This window comes from Mixophyes fleayi, chromosome 1 (genome assembly GCF_038048845.1).
Source record: "Mixophyes fleayi isolate aMixFle1 chromosome 1, aMixFle1.hap1, whole genome shotgun sequence".
Classification (NCBI taxonomy): Eukaryota; Metazoa; Chordata; class Amphibia; order Anura; family Limnodynastidae; genus Mixophyes; species Mixophyes fleayi.
Window position 1 is genome coordinate 315,008,387 of NC_134402.1, and position 26,312 is coordinate 315,034,698.

Below are 26,312 nucleotides of genomic sequence, written 5' to 3' on the forward strand. Positions count from 1 at the left end.
TTCACTCATGTTCTGCCTCTCAGTTTGAAAACCACTGAAACAGACAACAACTTATTTCAGGTTTTCAAAACCAAGGCGGTTCTATTTTGGGATGGCAGGTCCATAGCATATCTATAAATATAGACGTAAAGGGAGATGGAGATAAAGAGCCATAATACAGAGAGTGAGCCTGTATCTGAATCAGTTAATTTCAAATATTTTTGTTCTGGTGAAACATCTGTATTTTGTTGTGAACCAGGCATCTCTCCCAATGCAACAAAACTCAACTGGTAAAAAAATAAAAGCTACACCTATGAAAGGAAATATATGTAACCGTTTACAAGGTTGGGGGCTCCCTTTCTTTAAATGCAAAAAGTGGCTATGTGCCCCTCTCCAAGACCATTTAAAATGCCTTCCAAGAACTACAGTTATTTCTTATTAGTTTATTGTAAGTTGAATATTGGAGTTTATTATGACACAGGAAGGTAAAGCCATTCATAGAACCTTTTGCAGAATTGAAGTAGAATTCATACATACATGTTACACAGATAATTAGCTACAAAATTTTGTCACAGTAATCCAAGAGCACAAGTGACCTGAATCAACCACTAGATTGTCTTTAATAAAAATATATAGTCAGAAAAGATATGTAGAGTCTGCAGTCTCTTGTTATACACTTAAGAGCCCTCATTCAACAAATATACATAATATATCATTGTTTTGAACTCAGCTCAAAAGCTGAGCCAGTGCGGCGTCCAGGTCTGGGTACAGGAAGCTAAATCCACTCTGTAAAGTCCTTTGTGGTGCTACTCGTGGCCCCTCTAGCAGCATTGGAGCTCTGTCATTCCCCAGCAGCAGCTTCACAGCAAAGGCTGGCGTGAACAGCATGGCGGGGCGGCCCAATGCCTTACTTAAGGCTCGGGTGAAGTCTGCATTGGTATCTGTGATTGAGGAGGGGGACACTGCATTCAGGATGCCCCCAACACATTCTTCCTGCTCGATTGCTTTACATAAGAGCCTGCACAGATCATCTATGTGAATCCAAGGGAGTGGCTGCTTTCCAGAACCCACTATACCCCCAAGACCCAATCGGAAAGGCCACAGCATGGCGGGTAATGCACCTCCATTTCGACCCAAAACTAGACCTTGTAGAGAGAGGGAAGGAATAATTAGCAGCTTTCTTTCAGTTTCTTTTATCAGTCTCCATTTTGAATGTAGAATTTGACAGGCAACAAATCCAAGTTTGTACATTTAACACAACCTCAATTAAAGACCAGCAATTCCCATGATAATAGACATGACTGAGTGTGTTTACTTCATCTCACAATACATAGGATGCTGCAGTCTATGGAGAAGGCTGATCTTAATAAAAAGTATAAAGATTAAAATATATTGTACTACATACTACCTATAAACATTTCTGTATATTTAAGCATCTTCAAGCAATAAGCATACCATTTATATAACCTACATGTTGGGGGATGACGAGGCAGAGGAGCGGAGGGTCAATCCAGGAATCCCTATAGCACTGTATCAGCTCATTGATAATAGTGATCTATTGCTAGCTGGCATATCGGAGAGATGTAGGGGTTATATGGATCAGCGCCACACTGTCCTGACATGGTCTCCATCACTACCTAGGCCCATTACCTGCCCGTATATCTGCAACACTGATGTTTTGCATGACTGTCACACACTGAAAAAAAGACTTGAATGTTACGCTAAATGCATCTGGATGCCAAACCTACAAAAAGAGTGCCGTGATTCCATTCTTTGTTCACTCTCTCCTGGCCCCATCCCACCCTAGGAATTTCTGCAGATCAAAACCCATTCTTCCATCTAAAGCCTATAAAGTAAAATATATTTCATCCAAAATGCTAAAAAAGCCTTGACCCCCAATAAAAAAAAAATCTATACTAAATGTGGATAAACTAAAAAAATCAGAAAAGTTATTTCCAGCAGAGCTATCACCAAAACAGAAAAATTAGTATGGCAAGGAAGGGGCAAGAGTACTAAGTAGTTAAGGTAACATCCTTTAAGTAATGTGCACCTATTAACACCCAGTACAGACGGATCAATTCACCTAGAACCAGTGCCTTCACAAAGACATGTATCTAACATAGATAATGTTCTGGAATCCAGACACTCGACTTTCACGGGGTAGACCCTCGCCCTGCCATACGCCGTTATCTCTCCACGAGTAGACTCCCCAAACTCACTCCATCAGCGGCGTTACTGAACACCAATATCACAGATAAGGAAATTAAAGCTGTTATTTAGTCCCAAAAACTTTCTAAGGCCCCAAGACCAGGTGGCTACTAGGTGTCCTATTATAAATCTTTATGCACAGCTTAATCCCACACCTTCGTTCCTTGTTAACTGAATCCTGGACGGGGAGAACTTCCAATCAGATACCACCAAAGCTACCATCTCATTAACAAAAGCAAGGTCCTGTCTCTAGTGCTTGCTATAGACCTGGAGAAGGCTTTTGTGGTTATACATGGCCCTCACCCTCAAGAGATTCAGTTTTACTGCCGAGTTCCTGAAGGTCATTAGTGCTCTCTAACAGATCCCCTCCGTCTTAGTCCATTCCAAAGGCTTGGCATCCAGCCCCCTCTCTCTGGCTAACGCTACTAGGCAGGGCTGCTCAGTTTTATGCCCTGGTCATCAAACTCACAGCCGGCAGGATCCGCATCAGCCTGGATATACAAGATATCCCTTTTCGGACAGCATTTTATTGTGGGGGGGGGGGCGCTAGTGTAAAACCATCCATGGCCATATCTGTAAGTGCTTCATCAGCATCGCCATTGAGGAAAACTCTTACAAAGTTCTCACCAGGTGGTACCTAGTTCCCATCGACAAACTTATTTTACAGTCAAGTCCAGAAATATTGGGACAACACAATTCTCATATTTTGGGCTCTATACTCCACCACAATGAATTTGAAATGAAACAAACAAGACGTGCTTTACCTGCAGACTTTCAGCTTTAATTTGAGGGTATTTACATCCAAATCAGGTGAACGGTGTAGGAATTACAATGGTTTCTATATGTGCCTCCCACTTTTTTAAGGGACCAAAAGTAATGGGACAATCGACTCAAAAGCTATTTCATGGACATGTGTGGGCTATTCCCTCGTTATTTCATCATCAATTAAGCAGGTAAAACATCTGGAGTTGATTATACGTGTGACAGTTGCATTTGGAATCTGTTGCTGTCGACTCTCAATATGAGATCCAAAGAGCTTTTGGTCCCTTAAAAAGTGGGAGCACATATAGAAACCATTGTAATTCCTACACCGTTCACTTGATTTGGATGTAAATACCCTCAAATTAAAGCTGAAAGTCTGCAGTTAAAGTACATCTTGTTTGTTTCATTTCAAATCCATTGTATAGAGCCCAAAATATGAGAATTGTGTCGATGTCCCAATATTTATGGACTTGACTGTACATATCTCCTGTACAGCAAAATTTCAGATAGACCGAAACTAGAGATGGCCTAACCCTACTTCACGCCAGGTGGTTATTAAACATGTCTGGTTTGTGTCTAAGATGGAATAGCTCACCAGCCTTCAGAACAATAAAAGGGCCTCCTTTCACAAAATTTGGGATATATGGTACTCATACCACAAGTCCCCACTATCCAGCACATTCTGATCTCCCCTTACATATATCTAGCCTTGTCCCCCCAACCTCCCACCCCGACACGGCCCCTGAACTCCCTTTATTTCCCAAAATTCCTATCCCAAAGCGGCGACATGCTAATATCTTTGCCAAATACATACTCTTAGCTGTTTTTTTGTGTGACACTGGGATATTTTGTGTTGCACCTTCTTGCTATTAACGTATGCTGCTCTTCCATGTTAGAGTCTATGTTCATTGTATTATGTATGTATATTTTATAAACGGCATTGCTTATTTTGGCAACAAATTTAAAATACCCTAAATAAAAGTGGCTTAAAGCTAATGTTCTGGAACATGTACATTTACTCTATCGGTATTTTACTTGGAACTCAACTATATACAGCATAATGTATTTTATTTCAGCAGCTTTTGTGTTCATTTTAAAGACTTTTTCATTCCTACACACCAGACCCTCTCAGTAAGCCTATTGAAGAACACTGCAGAGACCCTGTTTGGGCCTACACTGTATGATAATAGAGCACAGCAGCTTCCAATGAGTGCAAAGGAAACATCTAAAGTCATGTTATGGGAACGTTCACATATAAAGTAGTTGGATTTTCATATTGGATAATATTTACATTAAAAGACCTTTTGGTAAGTGCCAAGTTACGCACCTGTTCGCAGTTTTACCAGCTGGGTTACAGGTTTGCCATCTTTAAGGGGCAGCTCTGCTGCATCCTCCCAATCTCTCACAAGACGAGACAGAAAGTCAGCATCCCCTCCAGGGCTATACTCAGAATACACCAATGTCTGACTGGAAGGATAATAACCTGCAAGTAGCACAAATACAGAGACTCACCATAGCATCTATAGTCAACCCTATACGTCCAAGGTCAGTGGTCACAGTTTGCAAAAATAAAAATGTAAAAATGTCTTACCCACTCCAGTGAGCACCACCCAAGAGTGTGGGGGACTTTGTGACTGGCTAATAGCTTGCTTGAGAGTGCACGTAGTTTCAATCCTACTGGCAATAACTTCCTGCTTAAACTGCTGTGTCCACCTGACAGAGAGGGAAATCATTAGTTCTGAATGGAACTGATGAACCATATTATTGAAATCCAGTTCGGTATAAACAGATTTTGGCATTTGTTTGTAATAGTTATGACAAATGCCCACACCACATTTAAATATGAATTTGCATTAAATATTGACATATTAGGACAAATTAGTGAAGAATTTAAGACCCATAAGTCTTTTATTTCTGATATAAGGGAAATGATCATAGACAAACTCTTTGTTATGCAAATATTTTAAACGGATTGACTTCCCCAGACATGACGTAAACATAATTACTGAAGAGGTGCACATAAAACTCCTTTTTCAAAGCTTAACAACTCAAGGGCAAGCTGGATTTGTGTCACTGTAAACAATTGTATCACCGACATCCAAGGATTGCATAACTGTTGCTAGACCTGATTCAGCCCTGACCTGTAGCTTAAGGCATCACTATAACATGAATGAAAGGCCATGACATTGAGCATTTTGCTCCCTGAATAATGATGTTACCAGTGAGTAAACATGTCACAAGGGTGCAGATATAGGAAAAAGCAGCACAAAAAGAATGGACCAGCATTTTCCCTTTCATACTTGCAGTCACAGGCCACTGTGAGTGAGTCACTCACATTAAACTGTCAACTTAGATCAACAAAACTCCCTAGTAAGAGTATTTCCCCCTGGCGCAAGATTCAAACATGCCAACACAGGGAAAGCATGTTGTCTTTTTTTTATTTCTAATAATGTATGCTCGGGAGAACATATAAACTCAAACAACATTTTGTGCTTCACAAGCTCAGTCTTCATGAATATTTGTGGTACTCAACTCTAGGTATTACAAGTGGTACACTTTTACAAGGTTTATTTTTTATTTGCATTTATCTTGTTTGCTAAATGATATTATAGTAATTTGTTTTTAACTCAGACTCTAAGGGGTATATTTACTAAACTGCTGGTTTGAAAAAGTGAATATGTTGCCTATGGCAACCAATCAGATTCTAGCTGTCATTTTTAGAATGTACTAAATAACTAAAATCGTATTGGTTGCTAGAGGCATCATCTCCACTCTTTCGAACCTGCAGTTTGTTAAATACACCCCTAAGGGTTCTGTACTGCCCCAGAGTGACACAATAAGTTCTGCCCTCATTAGCAGCATATATACCAAAGTCCTATAGTCTCTTACTTTGCTGAGTATCTCAGAAGTTTCTATTCATGCACACACTTCCACTCTCTGATATTTTATCATTTTTATATGAAACTATTGGATGTCCAGTAAATTATTCATTAATGGTAGACGTAACAGGTTGATCGTCAGGTTTATAACAGTACGTCTTCGTTTAGCCACAAACAGATTAGCATATATCACTAAAAGTCACTATTTGAATTCAGAAAGTTGTAATAACAATTCTGTTGTGACTACTACCTTCCAAAATCATGGGAAGCAGTTAGTCCATCTTGATAAAGTGTGTTAGAGAATAAATATTACAATTTCTTTACTTGTCGCTAAGTGACAATCTGCTCAGCAGATAAGTGGTGTTTTTAGAGGAGTTGTCTAAGGAAAGTTATAAGGACCACCACATCCTTCTCAGTATATCAGTTAATGGCCTTCTAGTGTTTTTTTTATTTTATACATTTTTCCTAAAATGTGCAAGCTATTTATTCTTGGATCACTTTATCCATCTAGATCCATAATATTTAGAGGTGGGGAAATCTTCGAAAAACTGTCCCAGTCCATTTACAACTGGAATAAGAAGTAATAAAAATAAAGATGCACATTGAGCTAATAAAAAGTACACACTTGGATAGTAGCCTCCAGATGAAGTGTGGAAGTAACTGTTATATTCATATTCTACTCAAACTTAGCAGCATGTGACGGCATCCAACCCTGTACGCTAGTAACGGAAGCCGTTATTAATTACTGTAAGGCCTTTGTCAGTAAGGTGTTTTTAACTCCACATGTGACATGACCGTAGGAACAGTTCTCCCTTTATACTGTGATGATGTATTGGACTGACCTGTGGTCTTTCAATCAGATATATTACAATGATCACCCAGTATTTATAAAGCACCACTGGTTTCCCACTTTTCATTTGTGCATGCAAAGTAAGGTGCATTTTCCAGGTATAAACCAGGACTCCGCTCTCTTCCAATAAAAAAAACACACATTCCACTTTTTGAAGATCAGATTTATTTTAATATGTCTGTGCAGTTTAGCCCTAGGAGCTCTGCACTTTGTTCTATTGCTTCCACACAGACAGCAGTGGAAATGCCAAGAACCTCTTAAACAAGTGCTGAAACGCTCTATGACAGCTGGCTCCAACGCATCGCGATAGACCGACAAACTAGCATTATGAAATGCAAATCCCCTCCCCCCATGAATTATGGCGCTATCTGAAATATTTTAAGTTCTGAAATTTTAATGTAACTTGAAATATGGTTACAAATGTTAGTAATGACTTTTGTATTCCGCTACACTGCAAATTCAATCATCTAAAAACAAGTGTATCACTTTCAATTACGTAACAGGGATACTAGTGATTGTGTGTAAGTCCCCATCTCAAATGTTATGAACCAAAAGAAATAGAATGAGTGACAGGATTACCGTGCATTCTGCTAAATTTATGAATCAGGTTAGTATCTTCACACATCTCTCACCTCCTCATTGGATTCATTACATTCTCTCCAGCAAGGTTAACAACTGAATCACATGGGGGTAGGCCCTTTTTGGAGATATCTGCCTGTAAGACCAAAACTATAAGTAAAAATAAAATTCCGTAATCATTGAGCACATAACATACACCACTAATCTCCAAACTTTTTCCCACTAAAGAGTAACATTCCTGCTGTAAAAAAAAGTCTCTTAAGTTGGCTGCACACATATGTCCCAATAGCAATGAATTAGAGAAATGCCAGGGTTGTAGCATCTCAGTACAACTGCTGGACCCTGTGATCTTAACGGTCACTGCTGTACACTGGCATCGCTGCTGCCATCTCAGTTCCTACTTTGGTGACAGCAGCCGCCACCGAACATAAACTGGAAAGCTTGGTATTGAATTCTAAGATGGTTGAATGGGTAAGATCTTGGTTGCAGGATAGAAAACAGAGAGTTGTAGTAGATGGAGTGCATTCACAGGAGGGAAAGGTTACCAGTGGAGTACCCAGGGATCCGTACTTGGGCCAGGGCTAGCAAGTAAATGGGGTGTGGTAGGTGAGGGAATGCGTTTACATGACATTCTTAAATAGTACATTACCTGAGAAACATGAAAAAGAATTGATCATTGTAACACTTGTGATTACATAGTATAAACAGTTAAGAATGTGCAGGGGGTAGAGAGAAGGACGGGGGTTGGAGGGGTTGGTTGGGCAGGGTGGAGGGAGTCAGGGGGATAATAATTGTGGGGAGGGGGTACCGGACCACATAGTAAATATATGAGATAGAGGAGATACAGATACTTGCGAGGCTAGAGGGGGCGGTCAGTCCAGTGAGAGGCTCAGTGTGCCCAGACATTAGGGGTGGTCGTGGATAATTCTGGTGATGTGTTCCAGCTTGTATACGTGCCAGACCTGATGTGTTAGTGCTTGGATGGAGGGGGCTCTCTTTTCTTCCAATTTGAGGCAATGAAGGTTTGGGCTGAGACCAATATGTGCCCTATCAGCTTTTGGGTATGTTTCAGGATAGCTGGAAGTGGGTGAGGGAGAAATTGATATGAGATGTCATGTGGGAGGTGTACATGTGTAATATTGGAAGTCAGCAAGCGAACACCTGTCTGGCAACCCTTTATCTTGTGACAGTCTCACCAGATATGGCACAGAGTGCCCTCCACACCGCCACCAGACCAGTGCTTTTTAATGTCTTTATTGGTGACATTGCAAATGGTACTGAAGGGAAAATATGCCTTTTTGCAGATGACACCAATAAATACAACAGGGTATACACCAGGTGGGGTAAAACAAATGACTGATGATCTAGGTGGAGGAAAGGTCAAGAGCTTGGCAAATGCAATTCAATGCTAAAAAATGCGAAATCATGCACTTGGGTATCAAAAACCTAAATATAGTATTAATGGCACTTTAATGGAAACTACTGGAGGAGGAATGAGATCCAGGAGCCACTATTTCCGGTGACTTAAAGGCAGGTAAGTATTGTAACAAAGCAATGAGAAAGGCAAGTCAGAAGCTTGGTTGCATAGGGAGAGGAATCAGTAGCAGAAAGAAAGTAGTAATAATACCACTGTATAGGTCATTGGTACGACCTCATCTAGAATATTGTGTTCAATTCTGGAGGCCATATCTCCAGAAGGATATAAATACATCAGATACTGTACAAAGAAGGACAACTAAAATGGTGCGTGGCCTACATTACAAAACTTACCCGGATAGACTAAAAGATCTTAATATGTATAGTTTGGAGCAACAAAGGGAAATAGGGAACTTTCAAATATATCAAGGGTTTTAACAAGGTACAGGAGGGAAACATTCTTCAAAGGAAGAGAAGTATTAGAACACAATGACATGCACTGACACTGGAGGGAAGTAGGTTCAGACGAAATGTGAGGAAAAATTACTTCAGAGAAAGGGTAGCTTGGATTAGTGGAATAGCCTCTCATCAGCAGTGGCAGAGACTAACAAAGTAGTGCAATTTAAACATGCTTGGAATAGACATAAGGATATCCTTATAAAGAAATCATGATTAAAAAGGGTTGGAGGTTACCATAGGTTAAAAAATGAGCAGACTAGGGCCAAGTGGTTCTTATCTGCCAGCTGGAACATTATGTCAGGTTCTCTTTCCATCAGGAGACAAAGAAAAAGCCAGACACATAGCTACTCAAGTTGGCAGATAACCATAAGAGTGTCCATGAGTATGAAAGCAGAAGCCTTCCCCAGAACCAGAAGAGGAAGTTTAATGGTTAAGGACAGTTATGGCTGATAGCAGCTGTCTAATGCTGCTGCCTTACAATAGCCACACACACATTCCATTCCATTTTGCACAATGAGCCTCCGGAATGCTCGTGAAGGTACTCCGAGGTAATGCCACATTGTGGGTTCTCCCTCACAACCCACAGAAACGCGCAGGGTTTCTGTGATGTTGGGGTACTATAGTATCAGGAAATGTGTTCAGTCAGACATTATGGTAATGTCCTGTGGTACATTACACATAACTGAATCAGCCCCATAGACTGTAAACTCATTTGGGCATCTTTACCTTCTGATTCATATCATTGTAAGTATTTTGCTTGTGGCATTATCTCCTTAATGTACAGTGCTGTATAATGTGTCAGGACTTTATAAATAAAAGAAAATAATAGTACTGCTTCAAAATGTCCCCTTATTAGGAGAGTATTTAGGCCACATGACACATGCTGAACGTATTCTGAGATGAAATAAGTGACGGTCAGTAAAAGCAAAATAACACTTGACTTTGGAAATTTTTAATAACTATAGTTCTTTGAAAACAAGAGATGACGGCAATATCGGGCCAATTTATGCTTTTTTCAGTGCCTGTGGTAAAAGTCTTTTTGTGCCCTTAGTGAATATAGCCAAGATTATTTTTCTGGTAATTATTGCTGTATAAAACGTATTGTGAATACCTCTATAAGCAGTTGTAAAAGATATCCTTTCTTTGTCACCCTCTAACACCGCTAGTCTTTCACTATGGTGGCCATGTTAGAACATATATGCCCCAGATCCAGAGACTGACATAGATAATATAATTTAAATTGACTCATATGTGTCTAAACAATATTTATAGTGTTATGTTTGCTTAATTCAAATATTTCTCCATTACCATTTGACTCAGCTAGACATCACAGCAGATAAAGCACTCGACCAAGCCACCTTAACCTTATGTAAATAAACACAAAAGTAAGCAAACCAAAACAAAACTTAATTAAACAGTACAATATTTGTACTCATAAGGAACAACATACACTATTATGAAATATAAGAATATTAGAAGTTACATTGAAGTTTGGAGCCCTAACAAAAGCATCATGTTTTTACATGGTCATGAAACATTTCAGTGACTTGCAGTTAGTGTATTATTTTATATATCTTTTTACATAAATTTTGTTAGAAAAAAAACCCAAAAACTTGTCACCAGTTTCCTTACCCATGTGATCTTATGCTCTCCACCTTGACGGGAAATTATGGTAACTTTATGACCTCTTCTCTTTAGTAACTGTGACAGTGACTGGCCAATGAATCCACTGCCTCCTCCTATACAAAGTCAAATAGTGAGTCAAAAAAATGCTAAATGCAAAAAGTCTATTTAGTAGCAGTATGAAATAAAACCTCTACAAATTCCTATCAGCAGTGGAATAAAGCTACCATCAGCTCAAACCCCCCTCCACATCACATACTTTGGATCTGACAGTGATATTTACAATGGTTATATGTCAACTTTGCACACATTTTGACTTTAAGCTTTCATAACAAAAACAATAAGCCTCTCACAACAAGAGGCGAATTCATTTACATGCGAAGTCTTGGAGCCTCAAAGGATGTTTTTGTTTGCAACTCATAGAGCTGCAAGTAAAAATCAAAAATGTTTTACTTACTGTAATACAGAGAAATGTGCAGGGGAGCAAATCACTCAAGGCTCCGTCAGGACTTTGCACTGAACTCCCCCCCAAAATTTTATTTTATTTTGTAGTTCTGATATATTACACATAAACACTAAGATACTTATTTAATGCATTTTCTCCTGCTGCTAAATGTGGTATGATGTAATCAGGATGACAAGAAAATAATTACAACAATGCTAATATCCACCAATGGTTTACTATAATAAGTACATTTTTGGGGACCCTCCCCAATGAAACTCTGAAGTGCAGCTATAATCTTAATCATAGAAAAGAAAGTTATGATAAGAAGAAATGATTGTAAATACCAGTGAACCTTGAGATATGTTCCTGGACTTCAGGAAGTGTATGTGTGTAATATATATATATATATATATATATATATATATATATATATATATATATATATATATATATATATATATATATATATATACATACATTATTATACATCTTAAACTATGAAGGCAGGCAGGAAAAAAAAAACCTGAAACATCAAAAGGTAATGTTAGGAGGTCGCCGCGTGATCTCACCGATAAGAACCCTCATAGCTACAAGATCACCGAAATCGAAACTAGAAAGCTGTGCTCTATGTAGGAACGCTGTTCATTCACAGCACACACTTCTATCTCTAGCGCCACCAGCTGTTATAACAAGAGCTATATTAGCTATTCGTCTCCTCTAATGCATCATACCGGAGGAAGTGTAACAGACTTTCCTCAATGAAACATTGTCTCCGAAAAAATGGCCGTCACCGTATAAAACTACATATACGTTTTCAAAACTATGCTACAAGAGGTTTTGCTCTTGTAATAGGAGAGTGCTTGTTTCTCAAAATAACCATAGAGTTGATAACATTGGAAAGCAGAGTGTCTATAGAGCTGTATGGTGACCTCATGTGTTTGCTAAGATGCAAAGCATATTTTACTTGGTTATGTTCTTGCTTTTTAATAATTTTATGCTGGTTATTTTTTTTTTATCTCAACAGACCTGCCATTTTAACGTATTTTATTTCAGTTTTCTGTATCTCTCGTACATTACGTTTCATATGAAAACTATCCATTTCTTTCTATGTCTAAAAATAGTTTGATAAGATCACCACATTTGATTTAAACAGACATGTATCCTTATACATCTGCAGACTGTGCAATTCTACTTTTATTTTTTGACTATTTTCATATTGTATGTCCTCCCGAGCATGCTCTTCTGAGCATGTGTAAAGTACCACTTATCACTGCAATTTAACACAAAAAAGGCCACAATGGACGACTTATACTGTCCTGGCAATACCTGACTGGAACAGTAACAGTTAACTTACAAGTTTGTAAACCCAGACTCTTCAATTATAAGCATACATGTTTTGACTTGCCGTATTGGCGGTGACAAAGGGATCTCCAAGGGAGACAGCTGAAAACCTGCCAAAGAAAGTCGGTTTCATTCTAGTAAGATGGTAATAAATCTTTCACTACACACATTAAATACATAAAAAGAAAAATATAGAGAACCCCTTTAAAGTTGAGATAGGCAAGAATAAAGAGTCAGCGGGGCAATCTATTTCCTGCCTGCATTTTCTGTCTTATCCCCTGCCATTTGTCTACTGACCTGAAAACTGTGGAGGTAATTTACGTTGTGCAAAAATAGCGAATGTCAACTGAAACTGCCATATCTATTTCTGTTGACAACACAACAATAAATCCCAGCCTTCAAGCTCGCTGACTACGTGTCATACTTGATTCAAAAACTTGCTTTGTTCCTCACATCCAATCAGTATCTAAATCCTGTTACATACATCTAAGAAACATTTCCAGAATAGACACTGAAAGACTTTGCTTCCTCCAACCAGACTCTCACCCCTACAACTTATTTTGAATGGAAGAGCTACATTAATTTTCCCAGTAAAACATTCTTCTTCTTCTGCTCCGCTCTATCAGTCCCTACATTAGCTAACTGTATTGTACCAAATAAAATATAAAATACTTCTACTAACATACAAGGCTATAAACAACACTGCACTAACATATACCAACCGTCTCGATTTCAGCAGGACAGATCAGAATTTAGGGCTTTTTTGCTTTACAGCGCTAAGTAGCGCTGGGCTGTGGCCTCGACCACATCAAGACGTGACCATGCCCCCTGTCCCACTGCCGGGGACTATCATGTTGGGGCGTATGGCGGCAGACATCTCTTCCCTTGTACAAAATATATCCCAACTTGACCCTTCCGCTCTACCGTCACGTATGTAGCGTTATCAATTGTGGCCCCATCCCCGGTGACGGCAGAAGAAGTATAAATCTACATACAATGAGACCAGTGCCTTATCCTGTGGGCGATGCTGGTGAAGCATGCGTCGCGTCACCTGGTAGGCATTCCCATGCCATGATGTGGGTGACCAAGTCATTGGTGGGGGGGGTGTGGCCAACCAGCATCAGTTATAGGCTAATCAGGTGGTAGCCAGAGTTTGTAGGAGAGCAGCCAATCTTTTTATGACCCAGGATGGAGGAAGGTGGTCCCTTGTCCCTGCCAAGTGTGTGTGTGTGTGGGGGGGGGGCGGGGGCAGAAATTAAGGAAAAGAGTGCCTCATAGTTAAAAGCCTGCAAAGTGCAATGTCTACAGTCATGGCTAAAAGATTTGCGAATGACACAGATATTATTTTTCACAAAGTCTGCTGCCTCAGTTTTTATGATGGCAATTTGCATATACTCTAGAATGTCATGAAGAGTGATCAGTAAATTGCAATTAATTTCAAAGTCACTCTTTTTCATGACAATGAACCTAATCCCAAAAACAACATTTCCACTGCATTTCAGCCCTCCCACAAAAGGACCAGCTGACATCAGGTCAGTGATTCTCTCATTAAAACAGCTGATAGTGTTGACGAGGACAAGGATGGAGATCACTCTGTCGTGCTGATTGAGGTAGAATAACAGACTGGAAGCGTTAAAAGGTGGGTGGTGCTTTAAATATATGTTCTTCCTCAGTTAACCATGGTTATCTGCAAAGAAACACGTATAGTCATCATTGCTTTGCATAAAAAGGGCTTCACAGGCAAGGATATTGCTGCTATTAAGATTGCACCTAAATCAACCATTTATCGGATGATCATCAAGAACTTCAAGGAGAGAGGTTCAATAGTTGTGAAGAAAGCATTAGGGTGCCCAAGAATGTCCAGCAAGTACCAGGACCGTCTCTTAAAGTTGATTCAGCTGTGGGATCGGGCACCACCAGTGCAGAGCTTGTTCAGGAATGGCAGCAGGCAAGTGTGACAGCATCTGCATGCACAGTGTGGCAAAGACTTTTGGAGGATGGCCTGGTGTCAAGAAGACCAGCAAAGAAGCCACTTCTCTCCAGGAAAAACATCAGGGACAAACTGGTATTCTGGAAAAGGTACAGGGATTGGACTGCTGAGGACTGTGGTAAAGTCATTTTCTGTGATGAATCCCATGTCAGATTGGGGCATCTGGAAAAACACTTGTCCGGAAAAGGAAAGATGAGCGCTACTATAAGTCATGTGTCATGCCAACAGTAAAGCATCCTGAGACCATTCATGTGTGGGGTTGCTCCTCAGCCAAGGGAGTGGGCTCACTCACAATTTTGCCTAAGAACACAGACATGAATAAAGAATGGTACCAAAACATCCTCCAAAAGCAACTCCTCCCAACCATCCAAGGACAGTTTGGTGACGAACAAGTGAAAACTAAGTGGCTCGGGGATCAAAAAAATCGAAATTTTGTGTCCATGACTAGGAAACTTCCCATTGAGAATTTGTGGTCAATTCTCAAGAGGTGGGTGGACAAACAAAAACCCACAAATTCTGACAAACTCCAAGCATTGATTAGGCAAGAATGGGCGGCCATCAGTCAGTATGTGGCCCAGAAGTTGATTGACACTATGCCAGGGTGAATTGCAGAGGTCTTCAAAAAGAAGGGTCAACACGGGTACTTTACCGTGAATTGAGTGACTCCTACATCATTTGAGGTGTGAGGCCCTAAAGGATAGAAAGGAACTATCTGCAGATTCCAGTTGTTCTTGGACGGTTCTAATAGTAGGTGCACCTACGTGAGTCCGAGCGAGATTTATTTTGTGTGCGACGCGGCAAGAAACTAGTGAACACTAGCTCCGGATTTCATCGGAGGAGCCTGCTACTTCCATAAACACTGTGTCTGCCAAACGCACACCTACAGGTACTCTATATCATCGTGGATGGAGGTAAGGACTCCCTACTCCCTTTGTGGATTCAGCGTTGTCTGGATGTAATTGTGCCTATTTATGTTAAATTGCCCACCAGATTCAGTATTTGAACTCTCTGGATATATATCCTAATAACTACCTGGATGTCCGAGTGGATGTAATGATCCTCCATATTACCAGCGGCGATCTATTTGTACATGGACATTAGTTTGATTGTGGAGTGAACATATTTGAATTTATTCTTCCATTTACTCAGCCTCTTAGGAGTCTTTTTCACGTGTACCAGTCTTCTTGTTACATTTGTATTGATTCCCTGATTGGGATTCTAGCTTTTTTATGTCATTTGAGCTGTATGTATTTTATATAGAAGCATTAGCCAATCTTTTGCTATTATATTGTACTTACTTTCTGGCTGATTAACTATTTCCCTCCCCAGCGCCATTACATACTTTACAACATTGCAAATATTGACTCTTTGCATAAACTTAATGTAATTGTCAATAAAAGCCTTTGACACTTGTGAAATTCTTGTAATATTACCTCAGTATCATCATCATCATCATCATTTATTTATATAGCGCCACTAATTCCGCAGTACTGCTGTTACTTCTGGCAGAACAATCAGTCAGTCTATCTACTTCCCCTCTGCTGCTGAAACCATTTTCATGCTATTACAAGTTACAATTTAAGGGACTGAGGATTACGTTTTCACACCAGATACCTAATGAAAACATGATAAAGAAAATATTTAAACATAACAGCATCAAACAAAAACAAAACCTGTCTCTGCTTTTTCTTCTATCTTTGTGCTGAGCGCTAATGTCAACAGGACATGGCAACACGTGTCCTCATTGTAGTACACTTTTGGTGCAATAAGCTCTTAAGGATAATTAATACGAACAAATAGGCTTATCAATATATAACAATGACATATTTATTTCTTTTCAGTTGTAAATGAATGTTGGTGGAAGGTTTTCACGTTATTGATAGTACGAGATGTAAGCCAAGTGTTCCAACAGTATATAGCCATTCTATTATAGATATTGTTATCTTGCGTTAATACAGGTGTAACTTTACACAGTAAAATGTAAAGAACAATATGATTTTGTTTGCACAATCAGTGTTGCTATAGGAACAATTTGGCTGTATTAAACAGAGATGTTGTCCCTAGCTGCCTTTATCTGACAGGATGTAGCTGAGGATGGCCAAGAGTAGACCAGCAAAAGAAATTGAACCTTGACAAAACCATGTTGCTTTACTTTCCTAAATGAATCAGGCCTTTTAAGTCTAATTTACTGACATTGCAAAATGTGCATTGAACCACAGCAACCAATCTGCAATTAGCTTTTATCTGTCTAGTGCATTTTAGACAATGACAACAAATATCTGGTTGGTTGCTGTAATTTATTTCAAAATCGACTCCTAAATATGATGTTATGAAGTTAGCCCTTTGGCATGATTTAAGAAAGCTGGTAAATTGTTACTAGAAGTAACAGATTGATAGTTATTTTTTCTTCAGTATTAATGAATGAGAATTTGCAAGTTTATTTAGTAACCACTTCAGAACCACAGGTCAACACTGCATCAGACATCAGTTAATTCTGATAGGAAGTAAATAAATGTCCTGACACAATGGTATCTGTGCAGAACTTCCCCTTATTCTGGTGTGGAATTTGAGCTGTCATTTGCTTTGATTCCTGGGCACCTGATTGCTATCCAATAGCTGTGGATATACTTTTCTCACAGCAGAATATGCCCATAACATGACCTCATCTGTCCTGAAATATATATATCAATTTTGCTTAGGCAGAATAAAAATTAAAATATAGTTCTTGGTGAAAGTAAGTTCATCTGGTCATGAAATTGTGTAACTGTTTTATGTAACACTATCACTTTTAATTTGTTTTGAATTGAATTTGTATATTAGCCATAAATCCACTCCTTCTTCAGATAAAAGGCAATGTGACATTTGCTATTCTGTTTCTCTTACATTGTACATGGTGTGCACCCAAACATCTTCCCAAGGTCAAAAAAAAAGTTAAACATAAACATTTATGACCTTTTACCATGTACATGGATCATTGGAGGATTTTGAACTTGCTTCAGTTAATAAATTATTGCAAGATTAAATTACTTTCACAGCTTTTATATATTACCAGGTATAACATGTTTATTAACTACTTTTATAACTTATTGGAATGAAATTGAGGAAGAAAACATTTTATGGCTTTAGATTGCCTGAAATTGTAACCTCAGCTACATTATCATAAAGGAAGAACGTCAGCATTTTAACTGAATGAGAAACCACATAAAATAATTTAAAAAAATTAACAACTTAAATATACTGATTGTGATTCATTAAAGAATGTAAATGCCGATATATATGCCATATTTTGCATATAATTGCTCTGTGCATACCTAGAAACTAACCATACGCCAGAGAACGCAGCAACGTGCAATTCATCTTCGAGTTTCTATTTTTCACTATGAAAGCTAATGTTTAAAAACTTTTCCAGTACTTATGACCTGTGCCACTGTATGTCAATGGGTGTCAGTGTATCTGAGTGATGTAAATCTGGCACATATGCTTCTGATGCGGAGCTGGATACAACTTAAGATGCCTACACCTCAGCATATGACAGGCTGATAGCTGTCATCTGCAGTGATTTTCTACATATAACATGCCAGTTACGACAAGGCCGTTTTGGTGGGTGTAAAAGAGTTAATCGAATCAAACCCACCTGGTCTGTCAAAAAAATATTAAGATCTCCCAAAAATATATCTCGCACTCACTATTAAACACCAAGTACTGCCTCCACTAAGATACGGTTCAAGAGCTGACACTTTTAGGAAGTCTTCGGTTACTTCCTGACTTATCCCAAACTGTAATCACAACCTATTTTCTGCACAATTATATAAATGACCTTGATGTTGTCTCATACAGACAAACAAGTTTCATTGTTTCTGTTTAGTCTTAACCATTTTGTCCAGATTTCCCCAGTGCAAGAAGAGTAATTGCCCTCCTGGTTTACACCAGAGGAACCCCCAAGGGAACTTGGACTTCACTGTAGGAAGATCACAGACTTTGGTCCACAAAGCAATCATATCAGGTGGCATATCCATAGTCACATATGGATATCACTAGGGGAGTGACTTCCGTGTACCCCAGCACTTGTTATGCACTGCCCAGGCAGTGCCTACAAATTCTGGGCTTGATTCATCAAGGAACGTAAATACTGATTCTGTTTAATCTGCGCATGCCCAGAACTTGACCAACTAAACGCAGTAATGTTCAATTCATCTTTATACGGAAAGGACACTTATTACAGTGTATGATGTACACTGTAATAAGTGTCAAGTGTGTAAGTGTGAACGGGTCGCGGATGGAGCTCTAACCTGTAGTTAATGTACAGTAAGGGCGTGCCAAATTCGAGTTCAAAGGTACTTGTGTTTCTGCCGTATCTGTTGCTCCAGCTACATGTCTAGTCGAAATCCTGGTTGCTGGTGATGACAGTGGTGTATGCATGCTATAACATGTGTTTGCAATCAGAAGCACCTGTAATAATTTATTTTATGCTTAGTAGACATTAAGAAAGTTCTAATAAAGGTATTTCATGGGAAAAACTAAACAATAAGAAAAACTTTTTTAACTATTTTATCATTATTGCCTATATTATTAACATGTGATGTTAATTGAATATTTTTTTTCTGTGCAAATTTATATTCCTCATAGGTATTGGAGGTATCTAACAGTTTCTAGTGTAGTAGAGCTGAGCAGACCTACACCTGAGTTCATCAGGACATGTATCTTGTTGAAATTGGGGCGTGCGTATACCCAAATTCTGTGGATTTTAAAACAAACGCACTCAGTATACATGCCTTGATAAATCAGGCTCTCTGTGTACTCACTTTGTGTAGGGCTTTGGTAACACACTTTACAGTGTTAAACACCTCCGTGTATTCTTGTGGGACAACTTCTGTTTTTTATCACACCCATACATACATCCTTGAGCGTGTTCCCCAGTAGATACATAAATCCCATAGAATAATCACACCATGACTACGGCCGGAACGCCATCAGCGATGGAACTCCTGCAGGTCCTCAATGGAAGGGGGAACCTCAAGCAAATAACCAGGCGCAGATAATGCTATGTCTGCAGGACTTGTTGCAACACCTGGATAAATTCAACCAACTTCTTTCCATACCCCTTGGGACACCTGCCTGCCCTACGCCTCCACCCAGGGCAGAGTCCAACAACCTACAGATTCCCAAACATATGGTATATGGATAGGAACCCAGCGGCTGCTGGGGTTTCTTCAATCAATTCACTTTGAACTATACCCTGGTGATTTTTTTTCTGGAAGGACTAGGGTAGCAAACATCATCTCGCTGCTATCCGGCAAGGCGCTAGCATGGGTTCTTCCATCTGAGAGCAAGATGGCCCTCTCCTCCAGGACTCTAGAGCATTCATCAAAGCCTTCCAGAGGATCTTTTACAAACCAAGAAGAGTCGCATCAGTGGCATCCAAAGATCCGCCACATTGGTAAAGTATGTTGTCTAATTCAGAACTCTGTCCTCTGAGTTAACATGGAACGCTGAAGCTCGCCTATACATCTTCTGAAAAGGGATGTGTTGGAGTTTTCCATGGCGCAATGTAGAATACTGTTACTGTGTTGTGTGTCTGGGTGATGATGCTGGTAGGTTTTTACATTGATATCATCCATTTTTTTTGTGGTAGGGTCGGGTGTTCCCTCTGGGTGGATCCTGTTGTGTGGAGAGGGGGGGCTCACCTTTTGTTGACTGAGGTCTGAGACTAATCGGCAATATACTTCTGCTTTATAGTTCTCTTTTAAAAGATGTTTTATACCTCTTTTTGTTTGATATATTGCATGCCTTGTTAGTAGCCCTCACTAGATCACATGATTGCCGCCTACAGCAAATGTGACATCCAGCTGACTGAAAGGACAGCTGAGAGAGGAGGGTCCCTGGACCCGTCATCCAGATAGGCACTCAGCACTCACCACCTTGATGCCAATATGGGCAGCCCATGCAGCAGGGACGAGCATGGCAAGAGCCAGACGACAGAATAAGAATAAGTTGTTTGTTCTGTGCCACCCCGGATCACTTTCTGGAGAAATACCCAAAGAAATCAGGAAAAGGACATGCCTAGTCAAGACCAGGGACACTGGACTAGGCAGTTATTCAGTAAAAACCTTCCCTGAACTCACCTTTTGATTGTACCCATCACTCTCAGTTACCCCAGTTTTCCATAGCATATATCAATTCTGGGGAGGGCGGCAACAACATTTCCACTGTAAAGACAGGGACCTCAAACTCCTCAACTACCCCACCCATTACCTCTGATCTCCATGGATGGAGGTAAGATCCTACAGATCTCCATCACATAGTGTACCAGTGCTACCCACATGCAAATAAGAGCTCTTCAGTCCTAACTCATCTCCTTTCTGGTCCTACCACAAGCAATTCACCCTATCATCTTAGGGCTACCATGCTGAACTCACCCATGCTGGACTGGACCTCTTCGGAGATCAAGGCATGGGGGACAAATGTCCACAACATTGATTCAACAAAGTGGTCAAAGGCAACCACACGACTCTATACTACTCTGAGGTTACCATGACCCTACCCTCCCACTACACTGAATTCTCGAATGTCTTCAACAAACGGAGGGTGGAGCACATGCCACCCCACTGAGAAGGTGACTGCAGGATCAAACTGGACCCAAGGAAGTACCCATTACGGAGTTGAGTATATCCACTTTCATTGCCAGATATCCAGGCTATGTCAGAGTTCATCCAGGAGAACCTGGTGTAGGGATTTATATGTAAGTCCTAATCACCCACCAGAACCGGGTTCTTCTTCGTTGCCAGAAAGAATTGGTCACTCCACCCCTGCAGCGACTACAAGGTACTCAATGCCATAACCATTAAGGATGGGTACCACATCCCACTCATCTCTGAACTATTTGACCTCTTGAAAGGGTCCACTACAACCTTAAATGTACCTTACAAGGATATGAGTAGAAGACCGACTTTAACACAATATGGCCTTCCAGGGCTTCATGAATGATATATCCAGAGACCTCTTGTACTCGTGTGTCGTAGTTTACCTGAATGAAATTATAATCTTCTCTTTTTGCCTCTTGACCTCAAATGTCTACCAACCAGCCAACTGTATAGCAAATTAGATAAATGTCAGTTTGAGTAGACCTCCCTTCCTTTCCTCGGGTACATAATCATTCTGGCATAAAGCTGGAAATGGATCTGGTAAAACTCCAGGCCATCAAAGACTGGCCACTTCCCATTAGCCTCCAAGCCTCTCAACAGTTCCTGGGGTTTTCAAACTACTACCAGCAGTTCATAAGAAATTTCTCTGCAGTGGTAGTCCCAATAATTTCCCTCAGCAGGAAAGGTAGCAATCAAACAATGGCAGCCAGAAGACTTCTAGGACTTCAATACCCTGAGAGAGGCCTTCATGTCAACTACCAACCTCAAACAGACACCTCTGGACCCTACACCATTGGATACCATTCCCAGAAGATGCTGTCCGCAGAGAGGAACAACGGCATCTGGGACAAGGAACTCTTAACCATCAAGCTGGCACTTATGGGGGTCCTATACCTGGTAAGAGAATTCATTGATCACATGAACCTGACATTTCTGAAGTTGGCCAGCAGATTAAACCCAAGACAAGAACGCTGGTCACTCTTCTTTTCCAGGTTCCAACTCACTATCACCTTTTGGCCCGGTTCTCGGAACACTGAAGCAGATGTTCTATTCCATCGTTCGACAACATTGACAGAGATGGGGAGGTAAACCCCAAATTGCTCCTCGATGCAGCCAGTATCCTAGCAGCCACAGATACCATCCCAGCAGGAGTCCCCCTCCCTTTTGATCGTTTGTGCCAGCAGGATTGAGACCCAAATTACTCCGCTGGGCACACATATCACAATTTTCAGGACACCCTGGGACCTGGAAAATGACCCACCTCCTTTCCAGATCTTACTGGTGGCCGACTCATGAAAGTTATGCAGGAATGTGTGTCCACCTGTGACAGTTGTGCCCAACTCAAGATTCCTGAGAATGAAGCCCCAAGGATCCCTGCATCCACACTCCATCCCAAATCAACCCTTGTCCAATATATCCATGTATTTTATCATTGAACTACCAACATCTAAAATATGTAGCACCATCTGGGTTGTAATGGACCAGTTCACTAAGGTGGCCCACTTTGTACCCCTCAACGGCATACTATCAGCCATGGAATTGTCACAATTCTTCATTTGTGACATATTCTGACTCCACGGCTGCCCCCGGGACATTGCATCAGGTAGTGGTACCCAGTTCACATCCGGGGCACCCAGTTCACATCCAGGTTCTTCGGGATCTTCTGAAGACAAGCGGGCATAGAACTGAACTTTTCATCGGTATATCACCCTCAGTCTAATGGTCAGATGGAGAGCATGAACCAGGGCCTCAAGCCTTCCTAGGGATGTACATCTCAAGACACCAAGAGGACTGGGTAGACTTCTTGCCATGTACAGAATTTGCCCAAAACCGGCACTACCATTTACGTACAGGCTCCAGACCATTATATGCATTCCATTGGTACCACCATGACTTCCTGAAACCTCTGATCATTGCGACATTGAAAGTACAAGCAGTGGACAATGTACAATTTCAGGACATTTGGGTGTATGTCAGGATACTGTTTAAGAAATGTTCTGCTGCATATAAAATGGTGGCTGATAAAAGGAGGAGAAAGAGCTCACTTTTGAGAGACTGAAAAAGTCTGGTTGTCAACCAGGAACATTCGACTCAAGGTACTCTCAATTCATCAATCCTGTGTCATGTAGGCCACCACCACAAGTTACTGTGTCATCACAGGGGGAGAACAAAATCAAGCAAGTTTTAGATACAGAGGTACCCTTCAGTATCTGGTAAATTGAAAGGGATATGGTCTGGAGGAACAAACCTGGATGGGGGCATCAGATATGCACACTCCACAGTCTATCAAAAGCTTCCTGAGGAAATTCTCCCATAAAAGGACATGTGGGTGTTCGGTGGCCAACCTTTGGAGGGGATTACTGTCAGTACCAGCAGCCTTAAACATCACTGGCCTCCTCCAACACTCAGAAGGTCACTGATTGCTGGCCTTCTCAATTAGAATCCTTAACAGAACCCAGCTGGGCTCAGCCTCAGGCTAGAGATGACATAACACCTCTCTAAGGTGTTACCAATAACCTCCAATACTGATGACACATGTGGGGAATCACCAATTACCCAGCCACTATAAGAACCTGCTTGCTCACTCCTCAAGTGCCTGAGTATCAATTGTGCCTGAGCATCGTTACTCCCACTCCAGGACTATACGAGGAAGTATAGCATATATTCATTTTTCTTCATTTACTGTGTCCAGGCTCCCCGACAGGACCACATGCATACCCGCATTGCCATATGTGTTGATTTCGGTAGAGTCCCTTTACCAGCTAAGTGCTCTGTTTTTCACAGAGGGAACCAACTATATTGGGCCAAGACCTGGGTCCTCACTGAGCCCATATCCTTTTGTGGAAATCCATGGTGAAGTCCAGTGGGGGTCTTAGACTCTCCGCCAGGGTATTTGGTTGCACCAATTCAGCCTGTTAGTTATTGTCATCTGTGTGTGTACTCTGCTACACTCAGGGCCGTCTTTCTGACTGGGCACGATGGGCTGTTGCCCAGGGGGCCCAGCGGACAAGGGGGCCCGAGGCAGGACTCCTATAAAAAGAAACAAAAAAAAAAACTTGGCGTTTGGGTCAGGTGGCGATCCGGCTCACTCCCTGGTCCCTTCTTCCGTGATGCGCTCGCAGTGAATGTCGGGCATGATGACGTCATCACGCCCAACAATCACTGCGAGCACAGCATGGAAGAGCGCAGAACAGCGACGGAGAACAGAAGAGGATGCGACTTGAAGAACAGTGCGAATGACTTTTTTTTTTTACACACACACACACATATATATATATATATATATATATATATATATATATATATCTATCTCATTGCATGCTTTGTGCTATTCACACAGTGCAAACACATCTGTGTCCCTTATTGTGCGATACGTGCTGTTTAAACAGTCCCAATACATCTGTGTACCGTATTGCATGCTATGCACTGTTCAAACAGTTCCAACACAACCAAGTGCACAGTTTACACAAATCTGTTATATCCTAAAACTTGCTGGTTGCATTATTCAGACAGGTTCTCAGATATAGGATGAAAACTACACATGAAAGGAAGTTAATGACATCCTGTGGTGCATTCAGGCTAAAAAGACATGTTGGTCATTTCACCTGAAAAGAATTAATTAGCATATTGCATACATGAAAAAACAGACAGTATTTAACTTATGTGCAAAACAGAAAACTAATTTTCACCCCTTGCATTGTAACATGGTTTTGTCCAGGAGACTTAAATAAGAAACTTCTTAATTTAAGTTCCTTAATGAATCAGGCCCTGTGTATTTATTTTATGGTGGTAAGTTAAATCTTGTAGGGGTAACCCAGTTAAAGGTAAAAGATGTCAACCGATAAACAGTTTATGACTTAGGATTTTCTTTGATAGACAAAATAGTGAATAAAGGTGCCAACAATGATTTATTACATTTCACAAAAGACTGGGAAACTAGTGGCTGATCTGAAACACGAGCACAGAGTCTGTGAATCAAACCCAGGGAGAGACAAACAACTGAAAGCTGATCAAAATGTATGAGGATAAGTAAAATGAAAAGAAAGCAGATACAGTGGCTGGTATGTTACACCCAGTTTAAAGTGGGTAGTAATAGAACAACCTTGTGTTGTTAGCATTTGCTGAAATATGTTTGATTCGCATGACTGGACTGTTAATATTCATAGTTATACACAATTACAAAGTTGGCAAATATGTCTCTAGTATGTCTCCTAAAGAGAGTATTAAGGATGATGGATATGGAGAAACATGATTGTGCTGAAATATTATAAGTATTGCTCCTAAAGGGAATAACATCTGATAATTGATGGGGTATGCCATAAGGCCCCTTGTATAAATTATGAGGACCAGAGTAAACTCCATTCCTAGATATTGTAAATGTAGGGGATTTTAATTAACTTAGATTATTTAGTATAAATCGACTCCTAGCACTATAGGGGGTGTCAATGTTTTGGATTGCTAGAGCACAATATCCTGTGTCAGTTAGTAGGGGCACTAACTACAGCTGTTACATTGGATTTTGTAATTTCAAAGAATACAGATCTTATTACAAGTTTTCAAATTAGGAAAACCCGTAGATGTAGATTTAAGTTATTTTCTAAGAAATTCATATTGGTTTGACACCTAACTTGTCACCCAATATCACCAATTCAACTCATACCAATGAACTGGTGGAAAGCAAATGTGGTACCTTTGTCATATAGGGATTGAGTTTTCAACCTGTTAATTGTAGACCAGTAACTTTAACATCTATAGTTGGAAAACTATTTTAGAGTCATGTCAGTCATGAAATTATGTCAGTCTTCGAGTGCGGATTTAACAACTAGGAGCTCTTTCTCCCCGATCCCGTACTTGCTTTTACTGGGAAGAAACCACCTAGGGAAAAATCCACAAGTAGTGTGAATGCCGGTTGAGGATTTTTGAAAGAGTACCGCTCCAATACCAATAGATGAGGCGTCTACTTCAACGAAAAAAGGTTGTTCCTGATCAGGTTGGGCAAGAACAGGGGCAGAGGAGAAGGCCTTCTTTAAAGTAAGAAAATCTGTTACCGCCTCCAGGGACCAGACTTTAGGACTAGCAGACTTCCTGGTTAATGCCGTAATTGTCGGTAGTAGTTGGAAAAACCGATAAATCTCTGAAT

General features: G+C 40.4%; 1 protein-coding gene across 3 annotated transcripts in view; it reads right to left on the reverse strand.

Moving 5' to 3' along the window:
• Window positions 1-402: 402 nt before the first annotated feature.
• The window catches only part of SDR39U1 (short chain dehydrogenase/reductase family 39U member 1), a 61,187-nt gene continuing 35,277 nt past the window's right edge, over window positions 403-26,312 (reverse strand). The window contains exons 1-6 of one of the 3 annotated variants that reach the window (XM_075212411.1): window positions 11,932-11,995; window positions 10,765-10,871; window positions 7,311-7,393; window positions 4,541-4,662; window positions 4,277-4,432; window positions 403-1,124 (exon numbers count right to left, since the gene is read on the reverse strand). In XM_075212411.1, coding sequence (XP_075068512.1) covers window positions 706-1,124; window positions 4,277-4,432; window positions 4,541-4,662; window positions 7,311-7,327 — 714 coding nt within the window. In that variant the 5' untranslated portion in view covers window positions 7,328-7,393; window positions 10,765-10,871; window positions 11,932-11,995 and the 3' untranslated portion in view covers window positions 403-705. Of the gene's footprint in view, window positions 1,125-4,276; window positions 4,433-4,540; window positions 4,663-7,310; window positions 7,394-10,764; window positions 10,872-11,769; window positions 11,906-11,931; window positions 11,996-26,312 lie in introns of those variants that run through there. The other 2 variants (XM_075212401.1, XM_075212419.1) reach the window with 2 other exon arrangements.